This window comes from Leopardus geoffroyi, chromosome D4 (assembly GCF_018350155.1).
Source record: "Leopardus geoffroyi isolate Oge1 chromosome D4, O.geoffroyi_Oge1_pat1.0, whole genome shotgun sequence".
Classification (NCBI taxonomy): domain Eukaryota; kingdom Metazoa; phylum Chordata; class Mammalia; order Carnivora; family Felidae; genus Leopardus; species Leopardus geoffroyi.
In genome coordinates this window covers 74564790-74582375 of record NC_059342.1, presented here as the reverse complement: position 1 = coordinate 74582375, position 17586 = coordinate 74564790, and the positions used below count along the sequence as shown (strand labels likewise).

At 54.8% G+C, this 17586-nt stretch overlaps 1 protein-coding gene across 1 annotated transcript in view; it reads left to right on the top strand.

Annotated features, from left to right (window-relative positions):
- The window catches only part of WHRN (whirlin), a 96516-nt gene that overhangs the window by 67195 nt on the left and 11735 nt on the right, over window positions 1-17586 (top strand). The window contains 5 exon segments of the mRNA XM_045469485.1: window positions 7822-7999; window positions 8002-8023; window positions 9104-9140; window positions 10353-10565; window positions 11338-11547. Of these exon segments, the coding sequence (XP_045325441.1) occupies window positions 7822-7999; window positions 8002-8023; window positions 9104-9140; window positions 10353-10565; window positions 11338-11547 (660 nt within the window).

Below are 17586 nucleotides of genomic sequence, written 5' to 3'. Positions count from 1 at the left end.
TGCCTTTAAGTCAACCTGATGTTAAATGAGCAAATACAAGTCTGGGGCTCAGAATAGCAGCTGGTCTAGGTTCAGATCGTGCTGTACAACTTGCTTGCTGGGTGTCCTTGGACAAGTGACTTCACCTCTCTGAGCCTCACCACCCTCCTCTATAAAACAGGATATTCCATTCCATGCCTGGGGCGGTGCTGCGTAAGCTTAGAGCTCAGTTGTGGGCAGTGGGGTGGACACCTGTTACTCCCCCTGGGTTTGACCTTTGTAACTGCCCTGATAGGTTTACTTGGATGTCAGACTCTCCTCTGGAAGGAGCTCTGGATTGGTTTCTCCACCGAGACTCTGACTTTGATGCGGAGTACAGCCTTGGGGAAGTGCTTTATCCTTTCGGGTTTCAGCTTTTCCATTGGCGGTGTGGGCATTAGAGCAGACCGTCCTTGAGGGCTGCCCAGGTCCCTAATAGAATAAGCAAGCACCCGGTCGGAAGAAGGAACCGGAAGGAGGAGGGACCTTCCAGAAGTCAGCATGCAACGGCTTTGCTGGTTCCATCCGTGGTATTTCTGGTTGGGTCCTGCCTCGTGAGAGCGCTAAACCAGAGGCTTGTGTGACACGCTCGCCCAGGCCCAGCCCATGCCCCCAGCTTGCTCCAGGAGCTTTCTGAGCATTTACCTTGACCTTTTTCTTTCTTTCTTTCTTTCTTTCTTTCTTTCTTTCTTTCTTTCTTTCTTTCTTTCTTTCTTTCTTTCCTTTGTCTTTCTGTCTTTCTTTCTGTCTTTCTGTCTTTCTGTCTTTTAATTTGGACAAGGTTTACTGACTTCTGAACTGTTGGGAAAAACTAATGTTGTCTCATTAAAACTGCATTGCTCACTTGTACCAAAAAATAGCCCCTACAAAAACCTGTTAAAGTTTCATGCCTACAGAAGACTATTAAAGACTCATAATTGCAATAAAATCCTTTAGTGGGATTTGAGCCTTCCTTGTGGTAATGCTACAGTCAGCGGGGTCCCCACTGGAAGCTGCAAAAGCCATTTCAATAAAGGCTTCGGGAAGGAGGCAAAGATCACCCTAAAACTGCTTCCATCAGGGTCCTTGCCCAGTGGCTGGCAACGGGGCATGTGTGCTGGGGGGACGGACTCCCAGATCCAGTTGTTAGCAGGTTTCTGTCCTGACTCCCCCTGCTGGGGGGCAGAGGGGGTGGAGCTCAGAGCCTCTGCCATCCTGCCACCGGTTCTTCTGGCTCCTCTGTTTCCAGTCCCTTCACCAGGCAGGAATAGAGCACCTACTGTGTGCCTGCCGAAAAGCCCATGCTTTGGGCTCAGGGGCTCAGCTCAGGGGTTGAGACATGGAAGAAGAATTGAACACAGAGGGATAGTCTGGTTTTTCCTAAAGGAGTTGTGCCTGGCTCGAGCAGGGGCTTTGCAGGCGGGCAGAGCGAAGGCTAAATCCCAGCCCCTGGTCATTCCGCTTCCTGGCCTCAGTCTCCTCATCTGTAAAATGGGGATAACCCTGTGTGCCTCAGAGATGTGCTCAAAATGTGTGATTCAAAGCTGAAGGCAGGGCCCAGGGAGGAGGCAGGTGAAAACAGAGAGTACGGTTTTGAGACTCCCAGAGGTATTTGAGAGCCACTTCAGGGGTACACGCATGGTTTCTCAGAAACGCAGCGAGCATTTATTGAGCACTTACTGGATGCTAGCTGCTGTTTTGCCTGCTTTCTAGGTGTCCATTCAGTAAGTGTGCACTCAGCACCTCCTGTGTACCAGATGCTGTCTTAGGTGCTGGGGCTATAGTAAAGGCTGGATTAAGTCATTTAACCCTGAAACCTATAAGGGTGGGCACTGATGCTATCCCCATTTTCCAGAGAAGGTGACTGAGGCACAGAGAGAGTGGGGAAATCACCCCAGGTCACACAAGCAGTAAGCGGCAGAGTCTGGGATTAGACCCAGAGGGCAGGCTCCTGTGTGTGTGCCCCTAACCACACGCCACAAGCCCTCCCGCTTAGGGAGAGGTGGCCTTGTTCGTGTTTTGAGGGAAGATGGGCTTAGAGCAGTAGACGGATTCCCCTTGGGTCTCTTAGGGACAAAGAGGGGACCACCACCCGCTCAGGTGGGTCACTCCCAAGCCTGCTGACCACTTTCTACTGCTCCAGGGGCCTCCTCCTGAGTGTTTCTGTGCCTTCCTCAGACCCAGAGGGAGTGAACTCCCACTTCCTGGCGATGGGTCAAGTTCAGGGGAGACCAGTGGCCTGTCCTTGCGGAGTGTCCCAGATCTGAGCCTGTCACCTGATGGGCTGTGGACGACGGCAGGAGTCTTTCCTCTCCCTGAAAAGAAAGGGCATCCGTGGCCCACCCCTTGCCCCTCCATCACTGGTGATAAACACAGTGGCCGTGGTGACAAATCAAATTAAGTCGCCTCTATCCGTTTGTCCTTCCGTGCCCTCCCCGTCGGCATCCTGCTTGCAGGCTGGACAGTATTAGACACTCGGTCACACTGCATGGGTCTCTCCTTCTCCAGGGGTGGTGTCCCGCTGAGCTCTGGGCCATGTGGGTGTTTTCGTGGTCAGTTAGCCTCAGAGTCTGGCCTTTGCCTTTGCCTCACTCTGTGGCCCTAGCCACGTCCCCGTGTGGTCTGGGCCTCAGTCTCTCCATCTAGGAGACCCTTTGGAAGGCCCTGGCAGTCATAGTGTCTTTGCCTCTCTACTTGTTGCCTCGTTTACCCGCGTTGTCTAACTCAGGGCTGGCCTCAGCGGGTAAGAGAAAGTAACAGCGCAATGAATAAACACACAGAACTCTTAGTTTCGGGAGGAAAGAGCCCGATCAAGGTCTTTAAACATGCCACCTCCCACTTCACGTCGTGCAACCCAAGGGGAAGGGGCAGCGAATGGGCACGAGACTGGGACAGTGGGGAGGATGGGTTTCTCCCCTCCCGTCGCCATTTACCGAGCCAAGACTTGCCGAGAAAAAGGTGGCAGTGGTGCAAAGAAGCTGCAAAAAGCTGGGCTCAAATGCTGGCTCTCTTTTCCCATCCTGTGTGACCAGGGACCCTGAGCAAGTGGCTTAACATCTCTGAACTCGTCCCCTGCGTTTGGAAGGGAAGCGAATGAAAGGCGATCAAAGCCCACCACACGCTGCTGGTCCGGTTGGATTCTCATGGCCTCCTGGGCCTTGCTGGTAGTTTTGAGCCCATTTCACAGAGAGAACACTGAGACTCCGTGCACTCCAGAGCAGTGCAGGGCCACACTGTGCCTGTTTCACCGTCAGCAGGCTTCAGAACCCGGGGCCCTCTTCCTGCTGCACCATGGGGACGGGACTCTACACCCCGGCGGCCCCATGTGGCTCTGAGCAGCCAGGGAGATGCTGCATTTGTTCGAAGTGGCTTGTGGACCCTCAGTGACGGTGGGCATGCAGATCCCTGTGCTGACAGGGCGGTCGGACCTGGGAAGCTTTCCAGCAAGTAGAGGATGTGAGAAGCACGCACAGAGACACGGGACTATCTCAGACCAACTCAGATGCCGTGGGCGGCTGCGTGGGCCCCCGAAGCCAGCCCTGTCTAGAACTTCGGTTTTGAAACAGACCCTGGGAGAAGAAGAAAGACCGGAGAAGATTGGAAGGAGATGGAAAAGGTGGGCTCACGTACCCCCATCCCATGGGGGGTTTCCCCAGTGTGACTCCTGTTTCATACCTGTTCCCCAAATGGGTCACACACGAGCCCCACGCTGCCTCCCACAAATCTGGTAGAGACATATTTATTTAACAGGCATGAAGGAAAAATAGGACTAGCACGGCAACCTTGTGGTTTCATGGATGTTAATCTTAGGACGGGGCTGGAGGAAGTAGTGTGGGGGTAATTCACAGGGCTGAATAAATGACAGGTGCCAGGCTCAGGGCCGGGGAGAATAACTGGAATTTGGAAGCCACCGTGCTAAATCAGCGGCCCCCCCATGGTTACGGATACTGCACCCCAGAGTTGTCAGATGAGTGAATCAAAATATAGGATGCCCGTGGTGCCTGGGTGGCTCAGTCGGTTAAGCGTCTGACTTTAGCTCGGGTCATGATCTGACGGCTCGTGAATTCGAGCCCCGCGTCGGGCTCGGTGTTGACAGCTCAGAGCCTGGAGCCTGCTTTGGATTCTGTGTCTCCCTCTCTCTCTGCTCCTCCCCTGCTTGCCCTCTGTCCTCTCTCTCTCTCTCAAAAATAAACAAACATTAAAAAAATTATATATATATATATGTGTGTGTGTGTGTATATATATATATATATATATATATATATATATATATATATATATATAGGATTCCTGTTGAAATTTAAGTTTCAGATACACCATGAGTACTTATTTTTTTAAAAACATTAATTTGGGGCGCCTGGGTGGCGCAGTCGGTTAAGCGTCCGACTTCAGCCAGGTCACGATCTCGCGGTCCGTGAGTTCGAGCCCCGCGTCAGGCTCTGGGGCTGATGGCTCAGAGCCTGGAGCCTGTTTCCGATTCTGTGTCTCCCTCTCTCTCTGCCCCTCCCCCGTTCATGCTCTGTCTCTCTCTGTCCCAAAAATAAATAAACGTTGAAAAAAAAAATTAAAAAAAAAAAAACACATTAATTTATTGTTGAGAGACAGAGTGACACAGAGCATGAGCAGGGGAGGGGCAGAGAGAGAGGGAGACACAGAATCCCAAGCAGGCTCCAGGCTCTGAGCTGTCAGCACAGAGCCCGATGTGGGACTCGAACCCAGGAACTGTGAGATCATGACCCGAGCCAAAGTCAGACACTTAACCGACTGAGCCACCCAGGTGCCCCATGGCGAGTACTTAGTGTATATACGTCCCATGCAGAGTTTGAGATGTTCCCCACCAAGCCTGTCTGGAAGGCTGGGTAGACCTCATGGAATTGAGTTGTCCTTCCCCCGGCTCCCCCTCCCCAGGACCTGCAGGGAGAGGCTTTTGCACAAAAGGATGCCCTGACATATCTGGTCTCTCAGATGCTAGTTCCTTTAATTAAACTGCTGGGATGGAAATAAAGTGTGTGAGGAAGATTAAAATTGATTCCTTTAGCTTAACAAAAGCCAAAGCTCTTGAGAGAGATACTTAAGGAGCCAGAACCCTTGATCAGAGGGAGAGTGTGGGCTGGGCTGCAGCCCAGAGCTGGAGGGGCAGGTGGGTTGGCCGAGCGGGCCTGTGCAGAGGGCTGAGGTGGAGGCGCTAACACATGGCGTGCCGTGTCACAAGGTGGGGGCAGGGGGCTGGAGGGTGCTGGAAGCACCTTCCATCCTCAACAAGGCCCAAGTGCCCGCAGAAGTTCTTCTGCAAGCTCTGCTGCTAAGCATCTGAGAAAGCCAAGCCAGAGGCCAGGATGGGGCTGCAGAGGTCAGGGCGGGAAGTGGCAAAATCTGTACCTTGGTGCATAAGCACTTATTGAGCGCTTGCTGTATGCCAAGCCCAGAACCAGGTGTTGGGTCTCTTCTCAGGCTCTTCCCAAGGAGACCAGCTGGGGCCGCCTAAGTTCTCAGGAGCCTGGGTTCACACCAAGGGAGCCCAAAGATGCGGAAAGAGGCCGAGAATTGGAGGTATCTCTGGGGACACTGGGAAACGACGCTGATGCTGTAGGCATGCAGAGGAGGACAGTCCTGGGGTAGCACCCCATTTTTACACCCAAGGAAACCGAGGCACAGAAGCTTTTGGGGGATTTGCTTGAGCTCACAGGGCATGGAAGTAGCAGAGTCAGGATTTGAACCCGGGTCTGATGTCTTTGAAACCCTTAACCCTTAGTGCTCTTCTGCCTCCTGGATCGTGGGGGGTCATTGAGGTTTTGGGGCAGAGAAGGATGTCGTGCGAGCAAAAAAGTCGAGGGCAAGTTAACCTGGCACCAGGGCTGAGGCCAGTTTAGAAGTTAATGCGCGGAGGAGGTGTGCTGGCTCAGGAACCTAGGTGTGAGGAGAAGGAGACCCAGGTTGGGGGGCCCCCAGGCGTGGGGGGGAGGTGAAGATTGGGTGACACCTGCTGAAGGGTTACCAGGGGGAATAAAGGCAGAGTTGACGATGGGGCGGGTTTTCAGACCTGGGTGCTGCAGGCAGGGCTGGGGAGTGACGGCAGGATGGTGGCTTTGGACGCGTGTCCCCAGGCAGAGCTCCTGACGGCAGCTGAGTAGGAGAAGGCTCTAGGGCCTTGGGGCCGTGTCAGCGTGGGTCTGCCTGCCTCCTTTCCGCTAGCTCTGTGACCGCCAACTATTTACTTAACCTCTCTGAGCCCCCGTTTTCTCTCCGGTGGCGTGAAGAGCAGTGATACCTCCTTTGCAGGATGTTGAGGATATTAAATAAGGAAAAAATGTACAAAGGGACGAACAGGGTACTCGATGCACAGTCAGCATCTGGTGAATAGTGGCTTGAACCTGGGGCTCCAGGCTGGTGTCCTCTTCTGGGCGTCGCTGGGCTGCCGCAGAGATGGTCCTGGTGCTGGGAACGGGTGTCTGACTTTTCATTCGTCGGATGAATTTTTGTCGAAATCTCACTGTGCGCCGGGCCCCGGGGACCGTGTGGAGAGGCTGATGGGAGAACCCAATTACAGCCCCGAACTGAGCCCGCTCTCGAGGTAGAGCAGCAGGAGAGCAGGGGCGGGGCTGTCTTGCTCAGCACGGCGTCCTGGCACGGAGCGTGGCGCCTGGTGGGTGTGAGGTATATGTTGAAGGGGCTCGTGGGGGCAAAGGGGCAGCGGGCCTTCTCAGAGCACGCCCGCGCTGGTGCAGAGGGGAGACGCCAAGACTGCATTTGCCTCCGCTTTCTGTACTGGAAACTCCCCACCTGCAGGCGAGGTGTTGAAGGAAGGACAAGAAACTGGAGACCAGGGTTCTGATCCTCAGCCTCGTCATTGCATCTTCTTCTCTCCTCCTTTTCTTCGAAATTCCCAAGTGGCTCGCCTTTTCCAAATTCTGCTTTGAAAAAAGCTGGGGAAACCCTCTGAGGTTGATCCTGTGCCATAAGCAGGCTGGGAAGCTGGAGAGAAGGAAAAGAAGGCAGGAATGATGGGCGTTAGGAGGATGCCCTTCAAGGCCCTGATGGGGAGCAGCCCTGGGCGCCCCCTCCAGGAGAAGCAGGGAAGAGAAACACCCGACCTTCCGTGTGGACCATTCTGGGAGTCTATCGGATGCCCCACCTCACTCTAAGCCGTCTTCTCCTCCAGCCTCTTGTAATTCTGTCTCAGGTTTATTTTTATAGGGCAGCTACTTTTTTTCCTCTTATTTTTTTTAAAATCCTTTCACTAATGTGAAAAATGTGTTTTTGCATTACAAAATAAAACTGCCTACTTGTAAGAATCCAAGCAACATGTTATTGCTTTAACAGGAGGCTACTGTTCTCACTTACTGCTTCTTTCGTGAGTAAATGAAACTGTTGTTTGTATTTTAAGGAAATAGGCTCATGCCTGAGGTAAACATCTCAACCCTGTAGAAGCGAGAAAGGAAGTAATGGAAATATGCCTTCACATCTGTCCCCAAGTCCTCCCCCCCTGTATCATCCCCCACCAAGCCTCTGGGATGGTTGTTTTCTTCTAGATAAGGGGACCCCCAGGAATCTTGTAGATCCACCTCTCCAAATCATTGCTAGGTCGAGGGGAGGTAGCCCTTTCTAGTGACAGGAGCATGGGCTCAAGATCAGGATTGGAAAGTTGACTCTGCCATTGACTTGCTGTGTGACCCTCAGGCATCCTCATAACCTCTCTGGGCCTCCGTGACTTCCTCGTCGGGCTGGCCAGGCGGAGAACCGGGATCAGGGCTCTGAAGCCCCTGGCATGAGTCGGTGTCCTACAAGCAGCCCAGGCATTACCCTGTTGTTTGGTGGTCTTGGCAGGTTGGGGACCAGATTCTGGAGGTCAACGGGCGGAGCTTTCTCAACGTCCTGCATGACGAGGCGGTCAGGCTGCTCAAGTCATCCCAGCACCTGATCCTGACGGTGAAGGACGTCGGGAGGCTGCCCCATGCCCGCACCACTGTGGATGAGACCAAGTGGATTGCCAGTTCCCGGATTGGGACACCACCACGAACTCAGCAGGGTCTGGCAGCACTGCTCACTCTGAGCCCCTGGACCGAAAGCCAGTGATGCCCCCTCCCATCCCTTCAGCACACCCCGATCCCTAAAGATTCTGAGAGCCTGGGGTCCCATCCCAGGGTCCTTTGCATTTGTAAGGCGTGACCTTGGGCACATCCCTTCTCCTCTCCTGGTCTGTTTCCCATGGAAAGCTGAACTGCATAAGCCAACTCTCTTATCCTGTATTTCCCTGGGGCAAATCACTTAACTTAATCCTGGGCCCTTAGATGCTTCGTCTGAAAAGTGGGGAGCATAACCCCTGCCCCCATCCAGCTCTGGGAATGAGGAACCCTGTGAGTCACCCGAGGAAAAGGGTCGTGGGAGTCATAAAGTGACCACAGTTGCCGATGGCTGGGTACTTGCTGATAGCTTCACGCGTCAGCTTTGGGTTTCTAATCAGAAGTCTCAGACTGGTTGGTGACCTCCCGGGCCAGATGCACCCAGAGCATCTCCTTCCTTTTCTTCCCTCCTTCTCTCCTGTCTCCTTTCCTGTTCACCAGCACGGTAGCATAATTTTTTTTTATTTAGCTGCCAACATTTAAAAAGGCATCCGGTTTCCCATCAAAAAACAAAAACAAAAACCCTGACTTCTGGCTGCTGCTTTAAAATCAGGAATTCTAGCGGCTCGAGTGCATGTTTCTTCATGAAATTGGGCTGGAGCTGAGCTACACCTGCGAGTTGCATCTCTGGGTCTCCAGTTGGCCCCTGTCCTCACCCACCCTCCTTAGGGTTGGCCTTGACCCCGAGGCCACAGGTCTTTTGCTGTTTATTGTCTCCTGTCCTTGTGTTACCTGCCTGGTCCTGTAGGGCTACTGAGCCAGGAGTTCCCCTTGCGTGGTTTTAGAAATGCTGCCCCCGTGCTTGATGAGGGGGCTGGAAGCCGCTCATCTGCTCAGGGGTTCCTATGCCCTTGAGTAGCCCCAGCGAGTGGAGGCCATGGTTCTCTCAACACTTTTGCTCACCCCGCTCCAGATTGGCCTTTCCCTTGCTGGTGCCTGTTAGAACTGCTCGGCCATGCAGCTGAACACGTTTGTCTTTCTTGTAGGTTTCCTGGGGATCTTACAACGGAAGGGACAAACAAGGTAGGGAGCTCTCCGTCATTGGTTATCTGTAGCTTCTTCATACACCCCCGTGTAGGGGGCTCTGGGCCTGGCAGGTGCACGGAGCCACTCATGTGCATGATCTCATTTCACTTGAGCAGCCCGCCGACTGTCCGTTCGTCCGTCCTCCCTTACGTTCCTCACACATCTGTGAGCACCACCAGGTTCCAGGTACCAGGGCTAATGGCACTGAACAGAACAGGTCAATTCCTGCCCTCATGGAGGAGGGTATACCTAGTGAAGGAGACCCCCACACATAAAAAAAATCCTGCACACGTGTCTAATCACAGAAGACGTTCAGTGCCATCAGGCAAGGTCCTGGGGAGCGTGGGAGAGACTAACAGATGGGACACCTGATTTAGGTGGTGAGAGGCAGAGGGGCGAGTGAGGACTCTGTGAATCGGTGACACGATACCTGGGCTGTGAACTGAATGTTACATAGGAGTAGCCAGAACAAAGTCCGGTCCGGGAGCACGAGGGGACAGCATGTGCCAGAGCCCCGCTGTGCCAAAAAGGTGGCTTGTTGGAGGCAAGGAGAGTGTGAGCGGGTGTGGCGAGCGAACAGGAGCAGGGAACAGAGTGACGGCAGGCAGGGTCCCCAGATCACATGGGGGCTCTGTGGGCCCGTAAGAGGTTTGGCAACCACGGGAAGGCTTAAGCAGGGGAGCAAGACGACGCGATTCCTACTATTACAAGATCATTTCAGCAGCTCTGCATAGGTGATGGGGGAGGCAGAGGGGAGGAGCGGGGACACCCTCCCCCCCGAATGGCATCTTAGTCACACCTCCCAGTGACGCCTGAAGCAGTGGCGAGGAGGGGGTGGAGAGTGTGTGCAGATCTGCACCATATTTTGGAAGTAAGGTTACTGTTATCCCCAGTTTACCAAGGGAGATACTGAAACCTGGAGAATAAATTGGGAGCCATAATAAAATTGCTCGACTCTGGTTGGTTTCAGGATCTGATGAGATAACGTATGTCAACGTGCGGGGTAAGGCGTGAATGCCGTTTGCACCTGCGCACGGCCTCGTGGTCTGAGAACGGACCTGTAACTAACGTCTCCTGCAGGTGCACCGGGTAGGCCGAGGCCACAGAGGGACCCACCTCATCCCTCTGCACTGTGGTCACTGGCGTGGCCTGGCCACTTGGCCCCAGACCAGTTCAGAATTCCCAGACCCCCGTCTTCCTGTCTTTCAGCTGGGATTTTACAAGGGCCCGGCTGGCTCCCAGGTGACCCTGAGCAGCCTGGGCAACCAGACGCGCCTGCTGCTGGAGGAGCAGGCACGGCACCTGCTGAATGAGCAGGAGCGAGCCACCATGGCCTACTACCTGGAGGAGTACCGTGGCGGCAGTGTCTCCGTGGAAGCCCTGGTCATGGCCCTGTTCGAGCTGCTCAACACGCACGCCAAGGTGACCCGAGCCCCTCCAAGGGCAAGGCAAAAGTCCTCCAGGGCTCGGCATCCTCCCTGCCTCCCTCCGTCCCCCACCCCTCTGCTGAGAACCCACAAAGAGTCGGGCTGAAACAGCCCTGGGCAGAGACTGGTGACCGAGGCAGCCAGGAAAGCCAGCCCATAGACTCCTGGGGACATAGTCAGTTAAAGTCCCCGGTGATGGGGGCCCCAGTGAAATAGCTGTCAATGCTGAGCATACATTTAGAGTCATCTGGATTGCTCTTCAAAAGCAGTGCCCGGGCCCCACCCCTTGGGCTGGTTAACTCCATATATCCGTGGATGGGAGTTTGCCACAACTCCTGGGCGATTGTGCCGTGCTGCCAGCTTTGAGAACCCTGCTCTGCTCTCGAGGAAGTCTGGGGTCCAGAAACTGCACAAAGGAAGAAGTGATTAAATCCACTGGGAGCAGTTGCATGCGGGAAGGCTTAAGGGAAGGGCATTCTGGGTGGGAGGGACAGCCAGGGGCTGCCCGGTGTGTTCAGGGAGCTGCAGTCACGAGTGCTTGCTGATGAGATGTCAGGGAGGACAGGGTGAGAGGGAAGAGTCAGATGATGCTGGCCCGGCGTTCAGGGTATCGTGCTTGGACTTCTTCTAGGACAGTGGGGAGCCACAGGGGGTTAAGGAGGGAGGCCAGTGGTCTAGTTGGCACGCAGGTCATTGGGGGTAGCAGGGGACAGGTCCCATCTGCTGGCGAAACCCGGGCTGAGTGCCCTGTTTGTCCCCATGCCCAGTTCTCGCTCCTGTCCGAGGTGAGAGGCACCATCTCCCCCCAAGACCTGGACCGCTTCGACCACCTGGTGCTGAGGCGGGAGATCGAGTCCATGAAGGCACGGCAGCCCCCGGGCCCTGGGGCCGGGGACACCTACTCCACGGTCTCCTACAGCGACACGGGCTCATCCACAGGCAGCCACGGCACCTCCACCACTGTCAGCTCGGCCAGGGTGAGCTGCCCCGGCCCTGGCCCTGGCCCTGGCTCGAGGGCCAGCAAGGGTGGGGCGCCAAGATACTGGCTTTGCAGTGAGACCGACATAGGTGTGAATCTCAGCACCACCCCTTAGCAGCTCTGTGCCTTGCCTTTCTGAGCCTCAGTTTCTTCCCTGGGAAAAAACCCCATCATCGCTGAGTGCCTGATGCGTGCCAGGCACGGCTGTGGGAGACAGCGAGTGAACGAGGCAGATGTGGCCCTGCCTCTTGGGCTCACGGTCTGGCGGGGGGTGGGGGGTGGGGGTGGGGTGGGGAGGGTGCACTCAGAGAGAAAGGAGAAAAAGACGGGTAATGAGACAAATAGAGAAAATAGTGACAGTCGTGGGAGGGTCCCACGAGAAACCGTGGCAGTGCATTCATGGTGGTCACGGTGATGGCATCTTCCCCGAGATACACCTTCTTGTCTTTGGAACCCACCCTGACTTTCACCCAGACTCGCCAGCGCTCCAGAAAAGCATCTGGTCCATCCTGGGTTCTGCCGCCAGGATGCTTAGAGGCAAATTAATCCCAGGAGGCCTTTGCAAGAAGGGGCAGAGAAAATGCCTTGCTGCTTGGTATGGGAACCAGGTGTCACCGTCTTTCTGGTAGGAAGAGTGGGGCTGGAGGTCAGGAGAGTTGGAGTGGCTCATGCTCTCCTTTCCTGTCTGGATCATTCCTCACCACTCTCCTGTGGAAGGGGCAGGGGAAAGCATGTTTCTCAAGCACTGCTGCTCCCAGACGCAGAATTGGGAGCTCTTACAGGTGGAATCTCAATCGACTCGGGACAGACGCAGTTAGTTGTCCTGCTGGAGGAACAGGAGCTCCAGGGGTGCAGTGACGTCCAAGGTTGCATACCGGTGGTTAGGGGGCACTGATGAGCTTGCACCCACCAGGAAACGTCCCTGGGGCGGCGCCCTTTGCTTTGCAGACTCCGTCTCCCAGCGTGGCTTGTTTTTTGTTTTGTTTTGTTTTTAGCTCTGAGGATCTGAGTTTCTGGAGCAACTTCTATTCCTCTGCTTCCTACCCCTACCATTCTGAGTCACCTTCCTCCCCAGGAGTCCTTGTCCCTTCCTGGGGTGACCAGGAAGCTGCCAGGCATTCCTCTAGGGCTCTGGATGTGGCTGCATTGGAAGCAATGTCACGGTCCAGGATGAGCAGATCACTTCGAGGACAGGGAAGAGGCTGTTCCCCTCCTGGGGCTGCGTGTTTGGTTCTGTGCACATGCTTTGATGTGACACCCAGGTGATGAGCAGGTTTCGGGTTGCAGGGACCTGGCCCGAGGGGCCATTTCCCTGTGGGTCCGACTCCACTGAGATTGGCCTTGGTAATGTCCATGTGGGGCTTCAGGAGCCATGAGCCAGTGCTTTAGAACCAGGGGATTGCAGCCTGTAATTCTGGGGGTGAGAGGTCCAGTGGGTGGGATGGGGCGTGTTCTAGCCTGGGAAGCAGGAGATTTAGGTTTAAGCCCTGGCTTCTCTGGGCCTCAGTTTCCCCACAGGTAGAATGGCCCAAGGTCCTTTGCCCAAGGCTCTGATGGCAGTCAGGGTAACTATTATGCCCAGCTGAGTGCTGGCCTGCAGTGGCCTTGCCCCAGCCCAGGGGTCTCCCCCATACCTGGGAAGTGCTGGCCCCCCACCCGTCTTGGCTCCATGCTTTACCGCCAAGTGCCTCAGTTTCCCCACTTGCACCGGGGCAGTGATGCTGCTGTGCCCAGCTTCTTGGGAAGATTAAATGATGAGTAATCTGCCTATTGGCACTAGCATCCCAGAACTGCCGTCCACATCCCTAGGGCAGGTGAAGCCTCTGCTCTTAACTGACCTCCCCCAACCTGGCTGGAGAAAAACACTTTGAGGATTTGTGTCTGCAGCCTTGCAGATACTTGGAACCTTCTGGAAAGCACTAGGCTGAGGATCTGCCACCCCCCTCCAATCTTATCCAGTCTCGGGTGCTCTCACATGCACGGCCTGGGGCTCTATCCCTCAGACTCAGATCTTTGCTGCCGGCATCTCCTGAACAAGGTCCTCCTTCAGGCTCTGCCGTTCATTAACACGTGTGACCTTGGACAAGTCACTTCTCTTCTCTGAGCCTCAGTTTTTCCATCTGCCAAACGGGGGTGATGACCCAGCCCCGCCTGCTGGCAAGTCCCAGGGTTGCCCCAAGGGGAATGGCCATCTTCTCATTGAGGGGTTCTCAAGGACAGGCGTCATTTCTGCAGAGCCCTGGTGGCCCCTGTTCCCTTCAAGGAGGCAGTTATACTGAAAGAGTCCCAGTTATAGCAACAGAGCCTTTTCTTCATCCGTCTTTTATTCCTGCCCAAAGCGTTTAAAGGAAATAGAAAAGGGGTTTTAGAGAATCGTGTTTATTTTGCCTTTCTGTGTGTGTGAGCATGCATGCATGTTTGGCAGAAGGTTTACTGCTGTACCCACCCCATCCCTAATATTTATTTGATGTATTTTTCTTTTTGCCTTCTGCCCACCCTTCCTCCCCAGGAGCGGCTGCTGTGGCTAATAGACCTGATGGAGGTACCGTCCTTCCTGCCGGGCGGGGCTGTGGGAGTCCCTTAGCCAGGGCGGAGGTCCGGGGCTGTGGCCCTGCCTGCCACTCCCTTACGTCTGCACCCAGCCCCGGTGGGGAACTGGGGTTCTCCTTGATGCTCACGGTCTCTCCTGTTTGCCAGTTCATCAGGCTTCCTCGGGCTCTGGAATGAGAATGCGCTCAGCTTAAACCCCAGCCCTGCCACCTCCTTGCTGTGTGACCTCGGAAAGTGATTTTACCTCTCTGAGCTCAGTTTTAGGATCTATAAAATGAGGATGATCATTTCTGTGCTGTGGGGCTGTTGAGAGACCTCTTGGCCTTTTATATGTTATAAACTCTGTCTGGAATGTTCTCCTTCCCACTTCTCATGGCCGGGCTATCTCCTACGTGTGCATCAGCCCCCTATGCCCACATGCTCCCTCTTCCCAGAAGACTTCCCTGATTTTCTGCCTTCCCTGTGCCTCCTCCAGCCCCCTGGGTTTCCTATTGTCATGACTCTTGTCTCATTATATTCTAATAATGTTTACAAGCCTGGCTGGCTACTCCCCTTGACCACAGCAGTGATGATATCTGGAGTCACCATTGAATCCCTAGTGCCCAGCCCAGAACCTGGCCCATATTAATAATTGGGGCCTTTTTAAAAAAAAATGTCTTATTTATTTATTTTTGAGAGAGAGAGAGACAGCACAAGCTCGGGAGGGGCAGAGAGATAAAGGGAGACACAGAACCCAAAGCAGGCTCCAGCCTCCGAGCTGTCAGCTCAGAGCCCGATGTGGGGCTCGAATCCACAAACCTTGAGACCATGACCTGAGCCAAAGTGGGATGCCTACCCGACTGAGCCACCCAGGCGCACTTGGGGCCTTTCTCAATGATAGTAGTAGTTGGTATTTTAGAGAGTTCTCCGTGGGATTGTGATAATGCTTTCCAGGTGTATCTTTTTGAGCTTCCCAGTTACTAGGACTGGCAGGTACCGCCGTGATCTCCATTGTAAAGGGAAGAAAACAAATCCTAGAGAGAAGGGACTCGCTCCAGGTCGCTCAGTGAGGGCATGGTAGAGTCAGGATTCAGTATTAACCTGTTCGTCACCAAGTGCCAGATGCTGGTCTGCAACACCAGCACGTATGTGTCCGTTAGCTTTTACTGCGGTGATGCTGAGTGACCCACAACCCCCCGAATCTGGATGGACAGAAGCCGAAGGCATTTCTTTCTTGCGGCCCAGACCCCATGCCTCATGGAGCTCACCTGCTTTCCTGTCTGTTAAAATGCCTGTCACACGGCTCTAACCTCTCCCCGAGTTTGTCCTCCCTGGTAAACAGGGAGACGCTGCTGGGATGCAGGCCGGGACCATATCTTTCTCCTGTCTGGGTGCCCAGTGCCAGCCTGGCTCTGGGACAGAGCTGGGGCCCGGGGATTGTGGAGCAGAGACTGAAATGAATCCGCACTCCCTGGCTGCTCAGGATTATCTTCTAACACTCCAGCCTTAGAAACATCTCCCTCCCACATCGTAGGAAAATGTCCTCTGATCTGGTGTTCAGACCGGCCGAGTGGCAGGCAGCTGGCTCTTGTGACCCAGATGCCCCAGACAGTTGCCCTAGATGGAACCGGTTTCCATTTAGCCCCGGTTCTGCAGATCTCATGGTGCAGTTATCAATCCCAGGTTAAACGTGGCTCGTTCCGCAGCCGTTTTCCCTCAAGCCAGACAAAATCGATCAAAGGAAATCAGATGCAGCCTTCCCCCATCGACAAATTGTGTTTATTTTCCATTTGTCTAATAGAGAGCCAGCCTTGGGAATTTTTCCTGCCTCCAGTGTCACTCCCCTCCCATACAGATGTCAGCCGGGGAAGCTGAGCAGAATAAAGGCCTGCGTGCCGTTTCTTGAAGCCCTTATCTGGTGCCATCCAGCCCGTGGCAGAGGGGCTTGGGCACACAGGCTCTGGAATTCCACAGACGGGCTGGCTCTCCCAGGTAGAAGCCGTGTCACCTTGGACAGGTGACTTAAGCTTTTGAAGCCTCAGTTTCCATATCTGTACGCTGGCTGATAAGACCAGCCACGTGTGGATCGTCGTGAAGAATCCGTGAGCTCGGGAGCAGACTTGGAGGTGTGGAGTACTTGGGAGCCCGTTCTGCTGATGCTCTAACGGCTGGGACAGGGCGCCACAGAGGCCTTCAGGGGAACAGCGGTTGTAGAGGCCCAGGCCAGCCCTGGACCTACAAAGCAGGTGCCGCTGGGGTCAGGGGTGGTGGACTTGCCCCAGGCTTAACCACAGCCCCTTTCCGCCTAGAATTGAGAGGTTTGCACGTCAGGCCTCTCATGTGCCTGGAAAGGGGCTTCCCTAGCCCACCAAAGGATGCTGTAGCAGGAGCCCTGCCTCTAAAGGCCTACTGCTCCTGTTCCCATGAGGTGAGGTGGGAAGAGGGTGCTGGGAGTGGCCGTCAGCACTTTGCTCCCCTGTGGCCCCCATACTTTCCTCATCCGGGGCCAAAGGAGGGTGGAGAAGCTCAGGCCTGTCTCAGGCCCTCTCAGCTACAGAGATGCCCTGGTTGTCAAGGCAGCTCTTTCCAGAAACAGGGAGCAGACAGTCCGAGGACCTTCCTCCTCCTCCTGTGTTCTGCCCTTGGTCCAGCCTGGATGGGTTTAGAGAGTCCTCTGCCGGGCAAGTCCTCCGCCAGTGGGGAAGCTGGAAGGATCCCAACCCTTCACCCATTCATCACCCGCTCTTGCAGCAAGCATTCCCTGAGCACCTCCCACACGCCAGGCTCTGAGTGGCCCACTGGTCGCCGTGCGCAAAAGAGACAACAGCACCGGCTTAACAGCACCCAAACACCCAAAGCACCCAAACAGCACCCAAAGCTTAGCACGTCTAGGTGGGGAGGCAGCCTTGAATCAGATCACCTGCATAATCCTTGCTCTGACAAATGGGCCGAGGACTGGGGCCCTGACCAATCCAGGACGTGAGGGAAGAGATGTTTGAGCTGAGATCTGAAGTCACTGGCATCAGCCGGGCGATACACAAGGCAAGGCAGCTGAGGGGCCAGATCGGCACGTGCAAGGGCCCTGAGCTCGAGGCTTATGGACCCTGGAAGGAACCGTAGGAGGTCAGTAGGACGAGGAGGAGAGGGTGGGGGGTTAGTAGCAGGAGCCGCCAGCGACTTGGGCTTAATCCTGAAACCGTGAAACACCACTGAGGGTCTTCAGTAAGGAAGTGACATGATGTTTGCACTTTCTCTGTTTTTAAAGACAGCATGTGTGAGTAGGGGAAAGGGACAGAGAGAGAGAGAGAGAGAGAGAGAGAGAGTCTTAAGCAGGCTCCACGCTCTGCACAGAGCCCAACATGGGACTTGATCCCACGACCCTGGGATCATGACCCGGGCGAAATCAAGACCCAGGCGCCCTTGTTTGCATCTTGTAAGATGCTTCCCATGTGTGTGGAGAGAGCTCAGGGGGGTTTGCAGATGGGGTGACCTGGCGGAGCTACTCCTG